At 57.1% G+C, this 15,167-nt stretch overlaps 1 protein-coding gene across 4 annotated transcripts; it reads left to right on the forward strand.

Moving 5' to 3' along the window:
• The first annotated feature begins 3,147 nt into the window (after positions 1 to 3,147).
• SFTPB (surfactant protein B) lies at positions 3,148 to 11,548 on the forward strand. Of its 4 annotated transcripts, none has more exons than XM_031441325.2 (11): positions 3,148 to 3,233; positions 3,579 to 3,709; positions 4,012 to 4,083; positions 4,406 to 4,531; positions 5,089 to 5,229; positions 5,399 to 5,488; positions 7,930 to 8,113; positions 8,262 to 8,422; positions 9,261 to 9,341; positions 9,842 to 9,926; positions 11,115 to 11,548. In XM_031441325.2, the coding sequence occupies exons 1-10, from the start codon at positions 3,167 to 3,169 to the stop codon at positions 9,902 to 9,904; spliced, it is 1,116 nt and encodes a 371-aa protein (XP_031297185.1). In that variant the 5' UTR covers positions 3,148 to 3,166; the 3' UTR covers positions 9,905 to 9,926; positions 11,115 to 11,548. The 4 variants fall into 4 exon arrangements, with proteins under 4 accessions (XP_031297185.1, XP_031297183.1, XP_031297186.1 ...); XM_031441323.2 differs by lacking the exon at positions 11,115 to 11,548 and adding an exon at positions 10,226 to 10,562; XM_031441326.2 differs by lacking the exon at positions 11,115 to 11,548 and adding an exon at positions 10,226 to 10,562 and having other exon boundaries at positions 7,999 to 8,113.
• The last annotated feature ends 3,619 nt before the right edge of the window (positions 11,549 to 15,167 follow it).

Here is a 15,167-nt window from a genome sequence, read left to right on the forward strand (position 1 = left end):
TCCTGTCGGCCCCCACCCCCCACCCAGAACTAGAACTTCCTAAGCTGAGCGGGGCTTTGCTGGAGGGCATCGCTGCTATGGCGCCCACCCTGCCCAGATGCAGCGACCGAAGAAGTCCCTGCCATCGTGTCAGGCATTTTTATGTTACAAACAAGAGAGAGCTTGACTCAACTTGACTCATACAAGAAAGGAAATTTTTGGTTCATGTGATTGGGAAGTCCAGAAATAGAGCAAGTAGCTGTAGGCAAAGCTGGATCCAGAGGCTCAGATCATGTCACCAGGATCTGACGTCTCTCTCTGCCTGTCCTCTGCCTTCTGGGGTGTCCTGTGCACTGCCCAGGCAGGGAGTGGGGCTCCCCAGTAGCTCTCTTGGTGGCCAGAAGAAGCCCTTCTTCCCTGAAGTCACGGAAAACATCTCACAGCAGTGAGGTTCAAACTGGGCTGCGTACCCACCCGTCAGCCCATCACTGCACCAAGTCAACGGGACACACTGACTGGTTGGCAACAGGCAGGGATGTCCCTGCAGATGGCTGAAATGAGGGAGGGACAGGCCCCCCAAAGGCTTGGCACTGACGCAGAAGGAAGGGAGTGGACGCTGGGAGGAAACATTGACAGCGGTCTCCTGCAGTCACTGAGGCAAGTTCCCGCTTATTCGTGACATAAAAATGCCCGACACATGTATTTTGGCAACCAGAAATTAATTAACACAGGTAACAGAAACGTCCCCAAAGTCAAACTTCTTTTTTTCTTTTTTTGCTACCTTCAAGAAAGCCTATGACTTCAGTTCCACCTTTGCCCTCAGGTGTTTCATTTCTGGATGGAACGTCAAAGTGCCATGTAGGGAGAGGCCCGCGTGTTAAGCTATTAACATCCTGAGCAGGACTCACCCGTCCGGACCACTCAGACCGGGAAGGATGCTTGGGCACCCACTGTGGACAAAGCGCGTCAGGACTGTTGTGTGAACACAGGCAGGAGTTAGACGGGATCCCTGCCCCCACCCCGGGCCCAGGGTTCAGTGAAAGAGATCCGGACACCTTCCACCCTAAACGGCACCCACGGGGAGGGAAACTCCGTGAATGCGAGAACATTACCAGGTTGGCTCCCCTCTGCATCTTTAGTGCCTAGAATCGTGCCTGGCACACTGCCAATTACATATTTTTTAATGGAATGAATGAATAAATAAATCCATTACTTCTTCTGGTTATTCCAATATGGGCTTAAAAATGGAATCAATGCCAGAATAATAACTTGAATTTCCTGGGTCCCTCCCTTCCAGCTACCGCAAGAATCTCAGCCCTTATAAAGTCCCCTCCACTCCCAAGTGTCTCTGGGAGTCCCTGGACACATCCTGGTGTCCACGAGGGCAGTGAGCACACCGTGGTCCCAGCTCCCACATCACTCACTGTTATCTGGTCAAAGGAATGAATGAGGGAAAGTTCTTTCTAAACTCTAAGTTTCAGTGCCCTCCCTCTCGTCTCCTCTCCCAGGGAAATTCGTTCTTTTGAAAGAAAGTAAAATGTAATAAAAGTGCTGGGAAAGACTGCCAGGAGGCCTTTCAAGGTGCCAAATGTCCAACTCCGTGTTCCTTTCCCCTGGGCACCCAGGAACATCCCATGTCCCACCTTCCCCTGGTTCAGTGGGACAATGTGACTGAGTTCTGGGCCAAGAACTGGAGGCAGAAATGTAGGTCGCTCCCGGGCCTGACTCCCAACACGCCCCTCTCAGTCTCCCACTTTTTCTCTCTGTGCCCTGCCGGCCAGGTGCAGAGGATCCGCGGGAGGACCCCCGCCCTGGGGGACAGCGGAGTAAGCAGGGGGAGGAGCCTGGGCCCCTGAGTGGCAGCGTGGACCAGAGCAGCCCCTCCCGAGGCCGGCCTACTCTGCGCTGTGATGTGAGCGAGGAGAAGGCATGGGCTGTGAGAAGGGCCTGTTCCAGCACTTGGGTACAATGAGCGGTGCCTGCGACCGCCCCCGCCACCCCCCCGGGCTCCGTCAGTCCTGAGTGTGCCCGCACCTGACTGCCCGCAGCGCCCCACCTTGGTCCCGCACTTACTCAGCTACAAGCACATCCTTCCTGTTCCCCTTCCTGGGCAGAACGCAAGTCACGGGGCCCGTCCTCGGCAGACATTTACACCCACTGTTGATTACTCCCTAGGAGGCAGCTGTGTTTGTCATACCAACGAGGGCTTGAGGCCAACAGAAACCTCCCGAGCCCCTGTGTGACCTCGAGGGAGTCACTTGGCCACCCTGAGTCCAGTGGCACTGACTCCTGCCCTGCCAGGGGTGCTGGACGCTCCCTGGAGTAGCAGCCCCTGAGCCTCCGTGGGAGAGGGCTCCCCGAGAATCAGCTAAACTGGCCACCAGGGTGGTGACAGCGAGCCAATTCCTGACTCCCTGCACTCACAGTAGCGTCTGCGCCTGGTCAGTGATGAACTTGTCCTTGGCGGTGCCCTGCCCAGCGGGGCCTGACCTGACAGCTGCAGGGAACAGTTTCTTTCTCCTGAACCACCAGCTGTGCCCCTTGTCTCAATACTTGGGGCATTTCAGTTTTTTCTTTTTTTCATACAAACAGTCTTCTGACTAATGCCAACCATGTTCTCACAGAACCCGGGGAGTCTTCTGGAGGAAAGGCCAAGGAGAAGGTGGGGACTGGCGGCCTTGGAGGGTCCCAGGTTTGCCCTCCAGTGCTTGCTCTGGGCCAAGAGCCAGGCAGGAAGCTCTTAAGAGCCTTGTTCAAGAGCGGAGGAGGGCTGAGAGGCCTGGGATAGAGACAGGAGGGGGAAACACTGTGGCTGCCCTGGCCCTTCCTCAGTTTCCCTTCCATAACCCCGAGACATGGCGGATGTGAAGGCTTAAAAGCCCCCTGGTTGGAGGGAGTCAGGAGTCCAGGTGTGTGGGAGGTAGGATTGGGGTGGGGGGAAAAGGGAGCAGGAAATGACATCAGTCAGGAGATGGGGAGGGGGGCCGGGGCTGGGGAGGTCAGGCAGGAGTGTCCTTGCTGGGAAGAGGTGGGGATCAAAGCACCTGGAGGGCCCTCCAGGGCAAAGGCAAACAGTGAGGTCAAGGCTGCTCCCACAGAGCCCTGCCCCCACACCCCAGCCCCCAGCTATAAGGGCCCCGGCCCCAGGCAGGAGCCTTGGCTGCGCAGTCCAGGCTGCTGAAGTGTCATGGCCAAGTTACACCTGCTGCCGTGGCTGCTGCTGCTGCTGCCCACACTCCGTGGTCCAGGCACTGGTGAGTCTCCCCAGCCTCTCCTCACCCCCCTCCCACCTGGGGCCACGTGCAGAGGGGGACATCACCACCGTCCCTACCACTTCCTGAGCCCTGGCTCGGTCCCAGGCATTGCCCCTGGTCTGTACATTATCCTTATTTCAAAGATGAAGAAGTTTTGACTCAGAGGGGCTCCATACCTTGTCCAAGGTCATACAGCTGGTGGGCACTAAAGCAGGCAGAACCCGGAGCTGTCTGGCTCCAGCATGTTTAACAGCCATGCATCCCACTAAAACTGGGTTTGGAGGTTGGGTGAGGTCCGGGTGCCAGGTGTGGCTCGGATTCTAAGGTTGCACTGGCCCCAAACAGCAGCTGATGGGACCACCTCATCCCCGGGCTGTGCCCAGGGCCCCGAGTTCTGGTGCCAAAGCCTGGAGCAAGCACTGCAGTGCAGAGCCCTAGGGCACTGCCTACAGGAAGTCTGGGGACACGCGGGGGCCGTGAGTACCACCCAAATGTGCACTGGGACCACAGGTCTGGGATAGAGGGTTCTGGGTAGGCTCTGAATGGGCCTGAGGGATTGGAGGCCCCATAGGGGATGGGATGGAATGGGACAGAATGTGATGGATGGGACGGGACGGGATGAAATGGGATTGGATTGGCGAGGATGGGATGGGATAGAATGGGACGGACGGAATGGATGGCATGGTGGGCAATTGCCTGTGCCTTGGAGAGCCCCCTCAGCCACCTAAACTGGAAGCACGCCCCACTCATGTGCCCACCTTGGGGCTCCCCTTCCCAGGATGACCTGTGCCAGGAATGTGAGGACATCGCCCGCATTCTCACCAAGATGGCCAAGGAGGCCATTTTCCAGGTGATGAGGCCTAGACTCTGGATGAAGCCTGGGAGTTAAGAGATGGGGGACAGAGCAGAAAGACGAGGTCAGTCCCTTCCAGGAGCCGTCTCCAGGCCAGGGGTGACACCCGGGTTTGCCTGGGGACTCCAGGCGCCCCCTGGGTGGAAGTGGGCTCTGGGAGCAAGCCCAGCAGCACAGCGCGTTCCTGGGGGCACAGCCCTGCCTGTGCCCGGCTACCTCTTAACTCCAGGGCCCTGAGAGAAGGCGGCCAGGCAGGGGCTTGGGCGGGGCGACCTCAGAGAGGTCCGGCTGATGCTCCCCTCCCCCTCCCGCCTCCCAGGACAGGATTCGGAAGTTCCTGGAGCACGAGTGTGACGTCCTCTCCCTGAAGCTGCTGGTGCCCCAGTGTCACCACATGCTGGACATCTACTTCCCACGGGTCATCGACCACCTCCAAAGCCAGATGGTGAGGCCCCGCGGGTCTCGCCTCCTCCCGGCCTCCTGCACCGCACAGCCCCCACCCTACCCTTGCCCGGAGTTGCCCGCACACACGGCACCCCAGCCCCCACACACAACCCCTCAGGTGCCCAGATCTCAGCCCCACCTACTCAGCTGTGCTCAGTGGGCCTGGCCCGCACGCTTACAAACACCCACACAGACCCCGCCTCACCCTTCACACAAACATCCACTCAGTCCCACGCTCACACTACACAGTCTCACGCAAAATACACACACACAAACACTTTCACGGACTCATCCTCCTTCATTCTCACAAACATCCTTGCTCACCCTCATTCACGCACATTCCCAGACACCTGCCCCAAAGTCCCCATGTGGCCCCATCTCTGCCTTTGGTCTCCCCCACCTCCACCACAGGGTCCCAAACCTCAGCCCCAGACCAGCCTGCTCCCCGCCATTCCAGGCCCAAAGACAGCAGCCTAGTCCCTGAGTCCTTGAGCCAGAGAGCAAGAGTAGGGTTCCCTCTCCGACCCTGAGCACCCCCTTCCCTGCATTGTGTCCCAGAACCCAAAGGCCATCTGCGAGCACTTGGGCCTGTGCAAACCCAAGAGTCCAAAGCCGGAGCTGTTGGACCCTCTGCTGGATGAGCTGGTCCTCCCCGTGCTGCCAGGGGCCCTCCAGGCGAGGCCTGGGCCCCAGACACAGGTGAGCACACGAGACAGGTGGGGACCCAGAAGGCTAAGGCCACAGCTGAGGCCCTGGGAGGGGCAGAGCCGGAAAGGGGACCAGCAGCTCCAAGCAGGGCTTAAGGCTGAGCGGGAGGAGGCTTCTCCCTCAGGAGCCCAGCCTGCCTCCCTGTCATTCTCTCCCCTAGGATCTCTCCGAGCAGCGGTTCCCCATCCCCCTCCCCTTCTGCTGGCTCTGCAGGACTCTGATCAATCGGATCCAAGCTGTGCTTCCCAAGGTGAGGCGTCCTGCGCCGCAGGGAGCTCATCAGGGCCCCCCACGGCTCCCCTCACTCCTCACACCCCCGTCAGGGGCCAGCTGGAGGAGTTGGAGGGGGGCCATTTGTGCGTTGCCCCCACCCAAGGGACCCCGGAGCTCAGGCTAGACCTGGTAGGTGCCAGACCTAGAGTTAATCCCACAGTTGTTCCCCATAGGCCAGGCCCTATGCCGGCTGTCAAAGTACAGAAGAGAATCCTTTCCTGAGTGTGCGCTGTGGTGGGAGAGATTTTTTTCAGGTAGTGATAAGTTCAGGGCAGAAAATTAAAACAGACGAGGAGAGACAGTGACACGAGAGGTTGGTTGGTCAGGAAGCATCTCAGAGAAGCTGATGGTTAAGCTGAGATCTAGAGGACAAGGACCGATGGGCAAAGGGCCTCGAGGGGCACAAGCTTAGGCAGCCGTGCGTCTGCAGTAGGCAGGCTGTGGGGAGCAGTCGGAGAAGGGAGCAGAGGGTCAGGACTGCGGGGCCGGGAGACACGTCTGGGACAAGTGAAGGAAGGCTAGATTTTCTTCTGAATCCAACAGTTGTGGAAGGGGAGGCCACGACCGGATTCACACTTTAGGAAGACCGCTCTCGCGCTGTTTGAAGAACGGATTGGGCAGATGGGGGAGATGAGTGAGGGCAAGGCGGGTACTTAGGAAATGACTGCAGAAATCACGATGGGAGAACATGGGGGTGGGGTGACATGGGGGTGGGGGCCCTGGGGACCTGTCTGGGAGGTGGGCTCTGCAGGACTTGGTGATGGACGGGACCTGGGGAGCAGGGAGGAGAGAGGAACCAGCAAAGACTGTGGACTTTGGCGGGAGCAACCGGCTCTTGGGAATGCCCCCAGCTGAGATGGGTAAACTTGAGAAGAAACAGAAAGATCAGTTCTCTCCTGGCCACGTGAAGTTTGAGATGCCTGTGCAGCAAGCAAGAAGACATGACAAGCAGGCAGCCTGATCCCCAAGCCAGGGCCGGAGACCTGAGTCTGAGAGTCATGGCTACAGAAAGACTGAAAGCCAAGGGAACAGACGGTTTCGCTGGACAAGGTGGAGAGGGGCTGGGACAAGGTGGAGGTGGGGAGGGGAAACCCAGCAAACGAGCACGAGGAGGGACCTCCATGGAGGTGGGGACACCACACGTGACGTCACGGAAGCTGAAGGAAGAAAGCGCTTCAGCAACGAGGAGGTGGTCACCTGGGCTGAAAGCTGCTGAGGGATCAAGACAAGAGATGAGCGGGGAGGAGCCAGGTGACCATGAGAGCTGATCTGGAGGAGCACTGGGCAGAAAGAGCAGCAGGGAGTGTCAGCAACCCTCCCAAAGCGGTTTTTCTGGGAAGGGGTGTGGAGATGGGTGAGGCTCTTCAATGACAGAAGCTATTTTAGCGTGTTCACATGGTGATGAGACCGACAGAAGTAATGAGGGGACAACGCAGGTGCGAGGCCCTTGTGCAGGTGGGGCGGGGGGGACCCGGGGCACAGGGAGACGGGCCAGCCTCTGACAGAGCAGGGACCCCTCACCGTCGCAGTAGCATAGTGATCCGATGCAAGCAAATGCGCACATTTGGTGAAATGTGCCATTTGGAAGGTGTCGCACCCCAGGGACGTGCAGGTCCCTCTGCCCACCTCCTACCTCGGCCTTCCTGGTGCTGAGGGACAGCGGGGTCTGCAAGCAAAAGCAGGGCCCAAGCCAGACTGTCGCATGTAGGTTCCTTTTTTTTTTAATTGAAGTATAGTTGATGTACAATATTATATGTTACAGGTGTACAATATAGTGATTCACAATATTAAAGGTTATACACCATGTAAAGTTATTATAAAATATTGGCCATGTTCCCTGTGCTGAACAACATATCCTGTAACCTATTCTAATGCATGGAGGTTCTTTACATGAATTGGCTGAGTGAGTAAGGGGGTGGCGGGCTGAGCATGCCTGCCGCCTCGCTCCTTGCCCTTCAGTTCAGAGGGTGTGTTTGGAATCAAGGGTGGGGTGGGGAGATTCTTGGCCTCCCCCGGGGGCTCCTGAAACCAGGGGCTTGCTGGCTCCCAGAGCCGCAGAATGAGCGCATCCTCCCGTGCGGAAGCACAGCACGCCCCGGGTCAGGAGGGAGAAGTCCGGGTCTGGTTCTGTCTCTGCCCCAGGCTGCCACGTGGCCTTAGCAATGCCCACCTCTCTGCAGCAATTCCAGAGTCTTTGAAGTCAGGGGTGGGTCCGTGGCCTGGCTCCTGCACCAGCTGAGTGATTCTGGGTGAGTCCCCTGGACTCCCCGATGCTCAGTGTTCTTATCTATAAACAGCATAGTAATTCTCCAAGGGAACAAGGGGAGGTCTACCTACAAAGTACCCAGCTGGTGCCGGGCACAGAGTAGGGCTTTCGAGGAAAGGTCCCACCCTGCCCTCTCTCGGCCCCCGCCCCAGGGTGTGCTGGCCACGGCTGTGGCCCAGGTGTGCCACGTGGTACCCCTGGTGGTGGGGGGCATCTGCCAGTGCCTGGCCGAGCGCTACGTCGTCATCCTGCTGAATGCGCTGCTGGACCGCATGCTGCCCCGGCTGGTCTGCGGCCTTGTCCTCCGGTGCTCCAGCGAGGATGTCATCGGCCCAAGTAAGCCCCAGCCCTTGTCTGTCACCCACTCTCATCCCTGCCCAACCCCTGGCCCTGGACGACCCGCTCGGTCTCCAGTTGCCCTGCACTGTAGCAAAGAAGGAACTGAGTACTCTGCAGAGAAGCCTTGACTGGATTTTCTCTCTAGCCCTCAACACTCTGGGGCCTCTGCCAGGAGAATGGCTACCCCAAGACTCCGAGTGCCACCTCTGCATGTTTGTGACCAGCCAGGCAGGGAACAGCAGCGAGCAGGCCGTGCCACAGGCGATGCACCAGGCCTGCCTGGGCTCCTGGCTGGACAGGCAAAAGGTGAGGCGCAGGCTGGCAGGAGGCTCAGGACTCAGGGCTGCCTGTGGTGGAGGGTCGGGCCCAGGAAAGGCTTCCAGCCAGAGACACACAGAGTGGGCCGGAGCCCTGCCCTTAAGGAGCTCAGATAGGCAAACAGGACGTGGGCCAAACAATGGTGGGACTGTAACTCAAGGCCAAACCTGCTGAAGTCAGGAGTTGTCTCTGGCCAAAGGTCATGGGCTCTAGAGGACCAGCCAGCCTCCCTCCTAAACCAAGAGTGTGGCCCGTTAGTGACCAGGAGGTGAGCAGTGCCAGGGCCGGCGGGAGCAGGAGAGAGCCTGGCCTTTTCTCCAGGGTTCCAGGTCTGTCGCAGCCCCAGACTTCCTCCTGGTGTGACTCGGTGGGGACCAACCCACCTGCCGGAGGAGAGGACTGGGCCTGAAGGCCTGGAGTGCCAGTACTCAGAGTGGGTGACAGGCCAGCTGACTCCCCTCGCAGGAGGCCGCTTTCCACACAGGGCGTCCCCGCTGCCCATCACATGTGGTCTCCAAGACCAGATGAGCTTTAGGATGGCTTCTAGAACTGAAATTTAGGGGGAGGAAGTGCAGAGGGCCAAGATTCTGCCCCTGTGCCTCCACCTCCAACGTCCTGGCTTTCCCGACAGAAACCCCCATATCCGCCCACGCTGGCTTGTGCAGTTTTACAGCCAGAGCTGCCCCGTGGGGGCTGAGGGCTGGGCCTGCATCGGTCGGGGGGAGCCCTGCAGTGATCCAGATAAGTGGGCAGGCCCGTGCAGCAAGGCAGGAGAGCCCTGCCCCCGGCCTGGGTCCCCCTCCACTCCGTCTGTCTTCTTCCTCAGTGCGAGCAGTTCGTGGAGCGGCACTCGCCCCAGCTGCAGGCCCTAGTGTCCAGGGGCTGGGACGCCCGCACCACCTGCCAGGTACGCCCACACCTCCCAGCTGGCCCCAGGGCTTTCCTCAGCTCCCAGAGCCCCCCCCGCCCTCTCCAGTCCATGGGCCTCAGAGGCCCTGCCCCCTGGGTGCAGGGCAGCCCCAGGAGTGCCAGCCCACCAGTGGGAGGTGCCCTCCCATGTTTTCCTAGAGAAAAGGCAGTCTCAGAGAAGTCAAGAAAAAATCACCAAAGAACGAAAAAGGAGGAGTATGGGAAGGAAGGGGGCAGCTTTAAGGAGTGTAATTTGATTCACATCATGGGATGGGGGGTGTACACTGAGCAGTGTGTGCTTGGTGGGGGGTTACCAGGTGGGGCCAGCATCCCACCTCTCTTTCTAAACCCAGGCCTATGGCTCAGGGAGTGGCCCGAGGGTTCTGTGAGGTCACAACAGGAGTGGCAGGTAGAGCCTTCAGGAGGAGCCTCCCGACCCTCTCAGACCTGGGAAGGGAGGATGCATGGCCTCAGGCCCCAATGCTGTCCCTGTGGCAGGCCCTGGGGGTGTGTGCGACCCTGTTCAGTCCTCTCCAGTGTGTCCTCGGCCCTGACTTCTGATGAGAACTCAAAGCCATGCCAGGTGAGTCCAGGCCCCCAATTGATGGGGGAAGAGGTAGAATGGGTCCTGCTCGCATCAGGAAGGGGGCCCACTCGGTCCCCAAAGCGGGAAGAGGAGGCCACTGCAGCTGGCTGCTCCATCCCCTGCCCCCAGGCCAAGCTCGAGGCTCCTGAGGGCTCTGGCAGCACCGCCACCAGAATGACCTCTCTCTGCCCCACTCACCCCTCTGCCCAGAATCCCTGCCACACTCAGCGCCAGGCTCAGCTCCCGGCTCCCTCGCCCGGTCCCAGCCCTCAGGGGAGCTTCCGCACCTCCTCCAGGCTTCCCCTCACAGCTCACCCTCTGGACCTGCTGATCTCCAGTATTTGATGTGTTCAGACCAAGGCCAGCCTTTCCTGAAACTCGCTGCTCCAAGACACCACCCCATCAGATGCCAGGAACTCCATCATCACCTGACCCCTCCCTCCTGAGATACCCCCTTTTCCCTCCCCCTGTCATTGGGTCAGAGTAACACCTTAGGATGGAGGGATGGGCTGGCTGCTGCTGCTGCACCAGGCGCCTTGTGGGAGGGAAGTGCCCCTGAGTACAAACTTGGTTAACTTTGCAATTCTGCCCTGAGCAAGACCCTAACTCAATAATCATTTATTTCTTCACTCATTATTTTAAAATGTAGTGAGTGCCTTTGGCCAGGCCACATTCCAGGGGCAAGGGCTGGAGCTGTGAATAAAAGTGAGCCCCCTGCCCTCCTGGAGCTGTCACCCCAGGGCTGCCTAATCCATCTGAGCAGGGAAGGGAAGGGGACCAGCCTGCTCCTGACATCCTCTGGAATCAGAAGCCCCTGTGGGAGGCGGTGGGGAATAAATGCCTGCCCCACCTCAGACCTTCACCACAGGGACCAGTTTAATGTCATCCTTCCCCAGTGATGCCAGCTGGTGGGACCTAGGGTTCAGGGTGCTGCCAGGAAGAGCTGGGCCTTCCATCCCTATTGAAACAGGGGGCTCTGGTCCCAACCCTGCCATTGCCTGGCCACGGGTCCCCAGGCCATGCTGCCCCTCTCTGGCCCCCACTCTCCTTAGTGACAAAGGGGGAGCCGGGTGAGGTCATCTTCAGGACTCTCTAGCTCTGCCGCATGACAAGGCCCCTCCTCAGGCTCCCTGCCCCTGCCCACACTAAGAAGCCCTCATCTTCCCCACATCTTTTCTTCAAAAGGCCCTGAGGCTGGTGGACCACACACCCATGGCTTGTGCACTCACTCCTGGGTCGGCCTGTCTGTCCTGTCTGTAACCACAGCCTGAAACCAGAGCCACTTCCGTCCTCTCTGGGTGTGAGTTGAGGCCAAGGCTGCATCTTCTGGAGGGGGTCTGAGGAGGGGGCTTCCGGCCCAGGGTGCCCTCACACCCCACAGAAGCCAGCTCCCAGAGCGCCCCTATGACTGGGCCTAGGGGAACTCATTGCAGGCCCACAGCCTTTCTCCAAGTCCTGGCTCCAAGAGGACAGTGGAGGAGAAGCGGGACCCTGTCTCCCCCAGATCTCCACGTGCACAAGACACTCGCTTTTACACTTATTTTGCTAACTCACAAAATCCCAAATTCGGAAGAATAAAATAATGGGAACATAAAGAACCAAAACAGAGAGACATGTGAAGTTCTTGAACGTTTTTAAAAGCCAGGAGGTCCCTGGCATGGTCAAGGGTGAACAGAGCAGTACTCAAGTGTGGTGGAACGAGATTGGGTAGAATTTCTTATCTGGAATATTCTCCTACTCAAGAGCTGTTGCGTTTTGTTAAGATGTAAAAAGGGGGTTTCTTTTTATCTTTTTGTAAGGTTGAACTCCCAACTTTCGTTTGAAATGCCAGGCGGACTGGCATTCTGCTGTGACTTACCTCCTCCAAGCTCACTTGGGACCAAGCACACTAGGAACCAGTTCCTGCGTGATGCAGTGTCTGCATTGATGCTAACAAAGTGCCATTTCCTTGTCCTAAAGAGAAAGGACACTGCCCCTGGCTCAGACAGCGGTGGTGGAAGCAAGCCACGTGGGGACCTTAAGGGGACCTTAAGCTTGCACACACAGGATGTGACAGTTCTAAGCAGTGGCCCCCAACTTCTCAGGCAACTGTACCTACTATCAACAGCTAGGGAGGGTGCAAAGGGACAAAATCATCTGTGCCAATGAAGGATACAGAGAACACAGACTCAGCCCTATGACATTCGCTTAATGAAGTTAGTGGTTGACTCCTGAGTGTCAAGTATTTCCCGAGGGCTGGGCACAAAGGGAACAGTTTCTGTCTGCCCTTTTGGAACTTAGGAGTCTAGTTGAGAGCATAGACATTAATCAGAGTCACAGAGAAAAAAAAAAAAGGGATACATCAGGTGTGGTGCATGCTATCAACTAGAGATATGCACAGTACTGAGCAGATACGAGAGGTCGGAGAGGTAAAAGCAGAGAAGGAGGTTAAAGAAGAGAGCACCCCAGGCAGGGGAAGCAGGGGGCACAAAGGAGGGGTGTCTTGTGGCTGAGCCTGGCTTTGAGGCCCAGGAGAAACATCCCGAGAGGTGAAACTAGAGGCTAAGGATTTCAGTCTTTATCCTAAGAGCCAAGGAAGGGTCTTAAGCGAGAGATCAGGGTGTAGGGGAGAGTGATATGGTTAGATTTGTGCCCTAAAAGATTACTCTGGCGGAAGTGTGAATGAACCAGGGTAGGGGGGAGACAAGGGAACGTGGGGGCGAAACTGGCAGTACCTTAGACTAAAAGGACAGTGGCAGAAGGTCTGTGAAGTCAGATGGATCTTGGAGAATGACTTCAGACATCATAAACTTAATCAGACGCTGACTCCCATCAAAGCTGTCGTCCCAGACGCAGCTTCCTTACTGGTACAGCTCAGGCTCTGGCACTCAGTATGCCTTGTTCCCAAAGCCATTTATAAAGATTGCCAGAAGTCACGTGCTTTTACCTGGCAGGGTCAACAGTATACCTTCACACTTTTGCATCAGGACGTCAGTTCTCCTACCCTCTACCCTCACATAGTCCACAGACATCTTGATCATCTTGACATTCCCCAAAGCACAACAGCAGTCCACCATACTGATGATATCATGATGACTGGATCCAACGAGCAGGAAGAACCAAGTACTTTAAATGCCTTAGTAAGACGTCAGCAAGCAAGAGGGTGGAATTTAACCCCAACACAATTCAGGGGCCTGTCACCTCAGTGAAGTTTCTGGGGGTCAATGGTCAAAAGTATATCAATGTATCCCCTCTAAGTTGCTGTACCTCCTATCACCTACCACACACACACACACACGCACACACATGCATACATACACACACAGAGGCAGTACAGTGTTTAGTAAGCTTTTTTGGAGACAACATATGCCCCATTTGAGTCTGCTGCTTTGACCTACCTTACGGTCACTAATAGTTGTACAATTACTAGTTTCATGGAGACCACCCCCCACGGACTCTCAGAATGCCTTGCCCACCATCACGACACTGTGCACAGCATTGCATCTGACCCAGGAATTCTTCACAGCCAAGCAAGCGCAGCAGCGGACTCATGCCTGTAGGATTAACTGGTCTCACCACATACACCATCATCTGGGAGCGGGCAGCCTAACTGAAAGGTGGAGCGGCTTACTGAGAACAGTTACAGTGCTGTCTGGTGCTCGTTGTATAGGATGCGGTATATGCTTTGAATCAGACCACTGTCTGGTGCTCCCTCCCCCATAGCCAATATGCATGGGTCTACAAGGCCGGTGGATGTCAGAGGGACTCCTCTATTCCTCCCAATAAACTGCTCACAGAATTTCTGCTTCCTATCCCAGCAACTTTAAGCCCTGCTGGCCTGGAGATCTTAGTTCCCGGGGGAAGAATGCTTCCATCAGAGGACACAATGGTGCCACTAAATCGAAAATGAGACTGCCACGTGGACATTTTGGGCTGCTCATGCTAGTGAACCAGCGGGGGGGGGGGGGAGTAGGGCAGGGGAACGTAGACCACTTGTCTAAGTGACTGATCCTGACTACCGAAGGGAAACCGGGTTGTTCCTGCACAACGGAGGCAAAATGGACTACGTCCAGTCACGGAGGTTAATGGAAAACTACAGCCACCCAGGAAGTGTGTGCGGGCGGTGGGGGGGGGGGGCGGGGCACAGCAGGATGAGCAAGGAGCCCCGGCCTTAGAGACTGAACATCTGGTCGCCGTCCCAGGTGCAGCATCTGGAATAGCTGAGGTTGGAGCTCCGGGCAGAGTGAACAGGGAGGTGGGGGTGGAAGAAAGAAGCGCGGGCATCGCTCACGGCGCGGGGCCCACCTGCGGGAATGAGGACTCCAAGCAGCTCTGCTCATTTCCCATTTGCTTGTTTTGTGCACATGGTAGCTCGCAGGTGCTCACCATTTTTTCTCTTCTTCCATTTTTTAGTTAACTTGTTGGAAGTTAATTTGACAACCTAATATTCAGTGTGACTGTGACTGGATTTGAGGAGCACAGAACCATCACTGGGCACTGGGCTCCTGGGGCTGCACATCTCATTTTGAGAAAGGTTTAAAACTTGTTCACTGGTAGGAAGGGCAGCTGTCTCTGTCAGGCATACACAGAGCTGTCTCCTTTGCTGCGGCTGTTGCTGCGTGGGGTTCACGGGTGTGCAGTACATGTGGCAGCCAGGTCGTCAAAGCGGTGGACTGGGCAGGTCATCAGTTTAGTGCCCCTCAGCTCCAAATTCACCCCTTTTGCCTGCTCTGTGAAAACAGATTCGAACCTTTTAGATTTTTTCTTGCCAGCTACGACTGAAGCCCTGTCAGAAGAGGGTGCTAGAGACACACCGCAGGAAGAAAGGGTTTGCTTCCTGATTCGTGTGCACTCCCTCGAAAGCAGCGTGTGCAGCCTTCTCAGCGTCAGGCTCCCGCCGTGCTCGAAGGCTCCCCGGCTCCGGGCCCCTGCAGGGCACAGCGGCCCGGCAGCTTCCGCAGGCACCGCCATCCTCCCCAGCATGTGGTAGCAGACTGAGACGCCTCCCCATAAACAGCTTTCCTTCATGCACTAGAGAGTAGATTTCCAACAGGTTCCAGCCGTGTTGTGTCCCAGCAGCAAAGGGTGGCAGCCAGAGAGGTGAGTGGCTCCTTCCTCCCACCAAAAGAACTTGCTACAGTGGAGTGACTGCCATCAGTGGCTGTATCTTCAGATTCCCCACATCCTCAGATCTGCCACAGTGCACAGGCCGAGGTCACGCTTCCTCCAGGCAGCTCCTAATCTATGACCAAGCTTGCT

The sequence above is a fragment of the Camelus dromedarius genome, chromosome 33 (assembly GCF_036321535.1).
Source record: "Camelus dromedarius isolate mCamDro1 chromosome 33, mCamDro1.pat, whole genome shotgun sequence".
Classification (NCBI taxonomy): Eukaryota; Metazoa; Chordata; class Mammalia; order Artiodactyla; family Camelidae; genus Camelus; species Camelus dromedarius.

Excerpts from the sequence above, each read along its gene's own strand:
- SFTPB (XM_031441325.2), top strand. The coding sequence starts at position 3,167 with ATGGCCAAGTTACACCTGCTGCCGTGGCTGCTGCTGCTGCTGCCCACA. Across the intron at positions 8,114-8,261 it reads CGAGGATGTCATCGGCCCAA|CCCTCAACACTCTGGGGCCT; the intron begins GTAAGCCCCAGC and ends TTTTCTCTCTAG. Across the intron at positions 8,423-9,260 it reads CCTGGCTGGACAGGCAAAAG|TGCGAGCAGTTCGTGGAGCG; the intron begins GTGAGGCGCAGG and ends CTTCTTCCTCAG.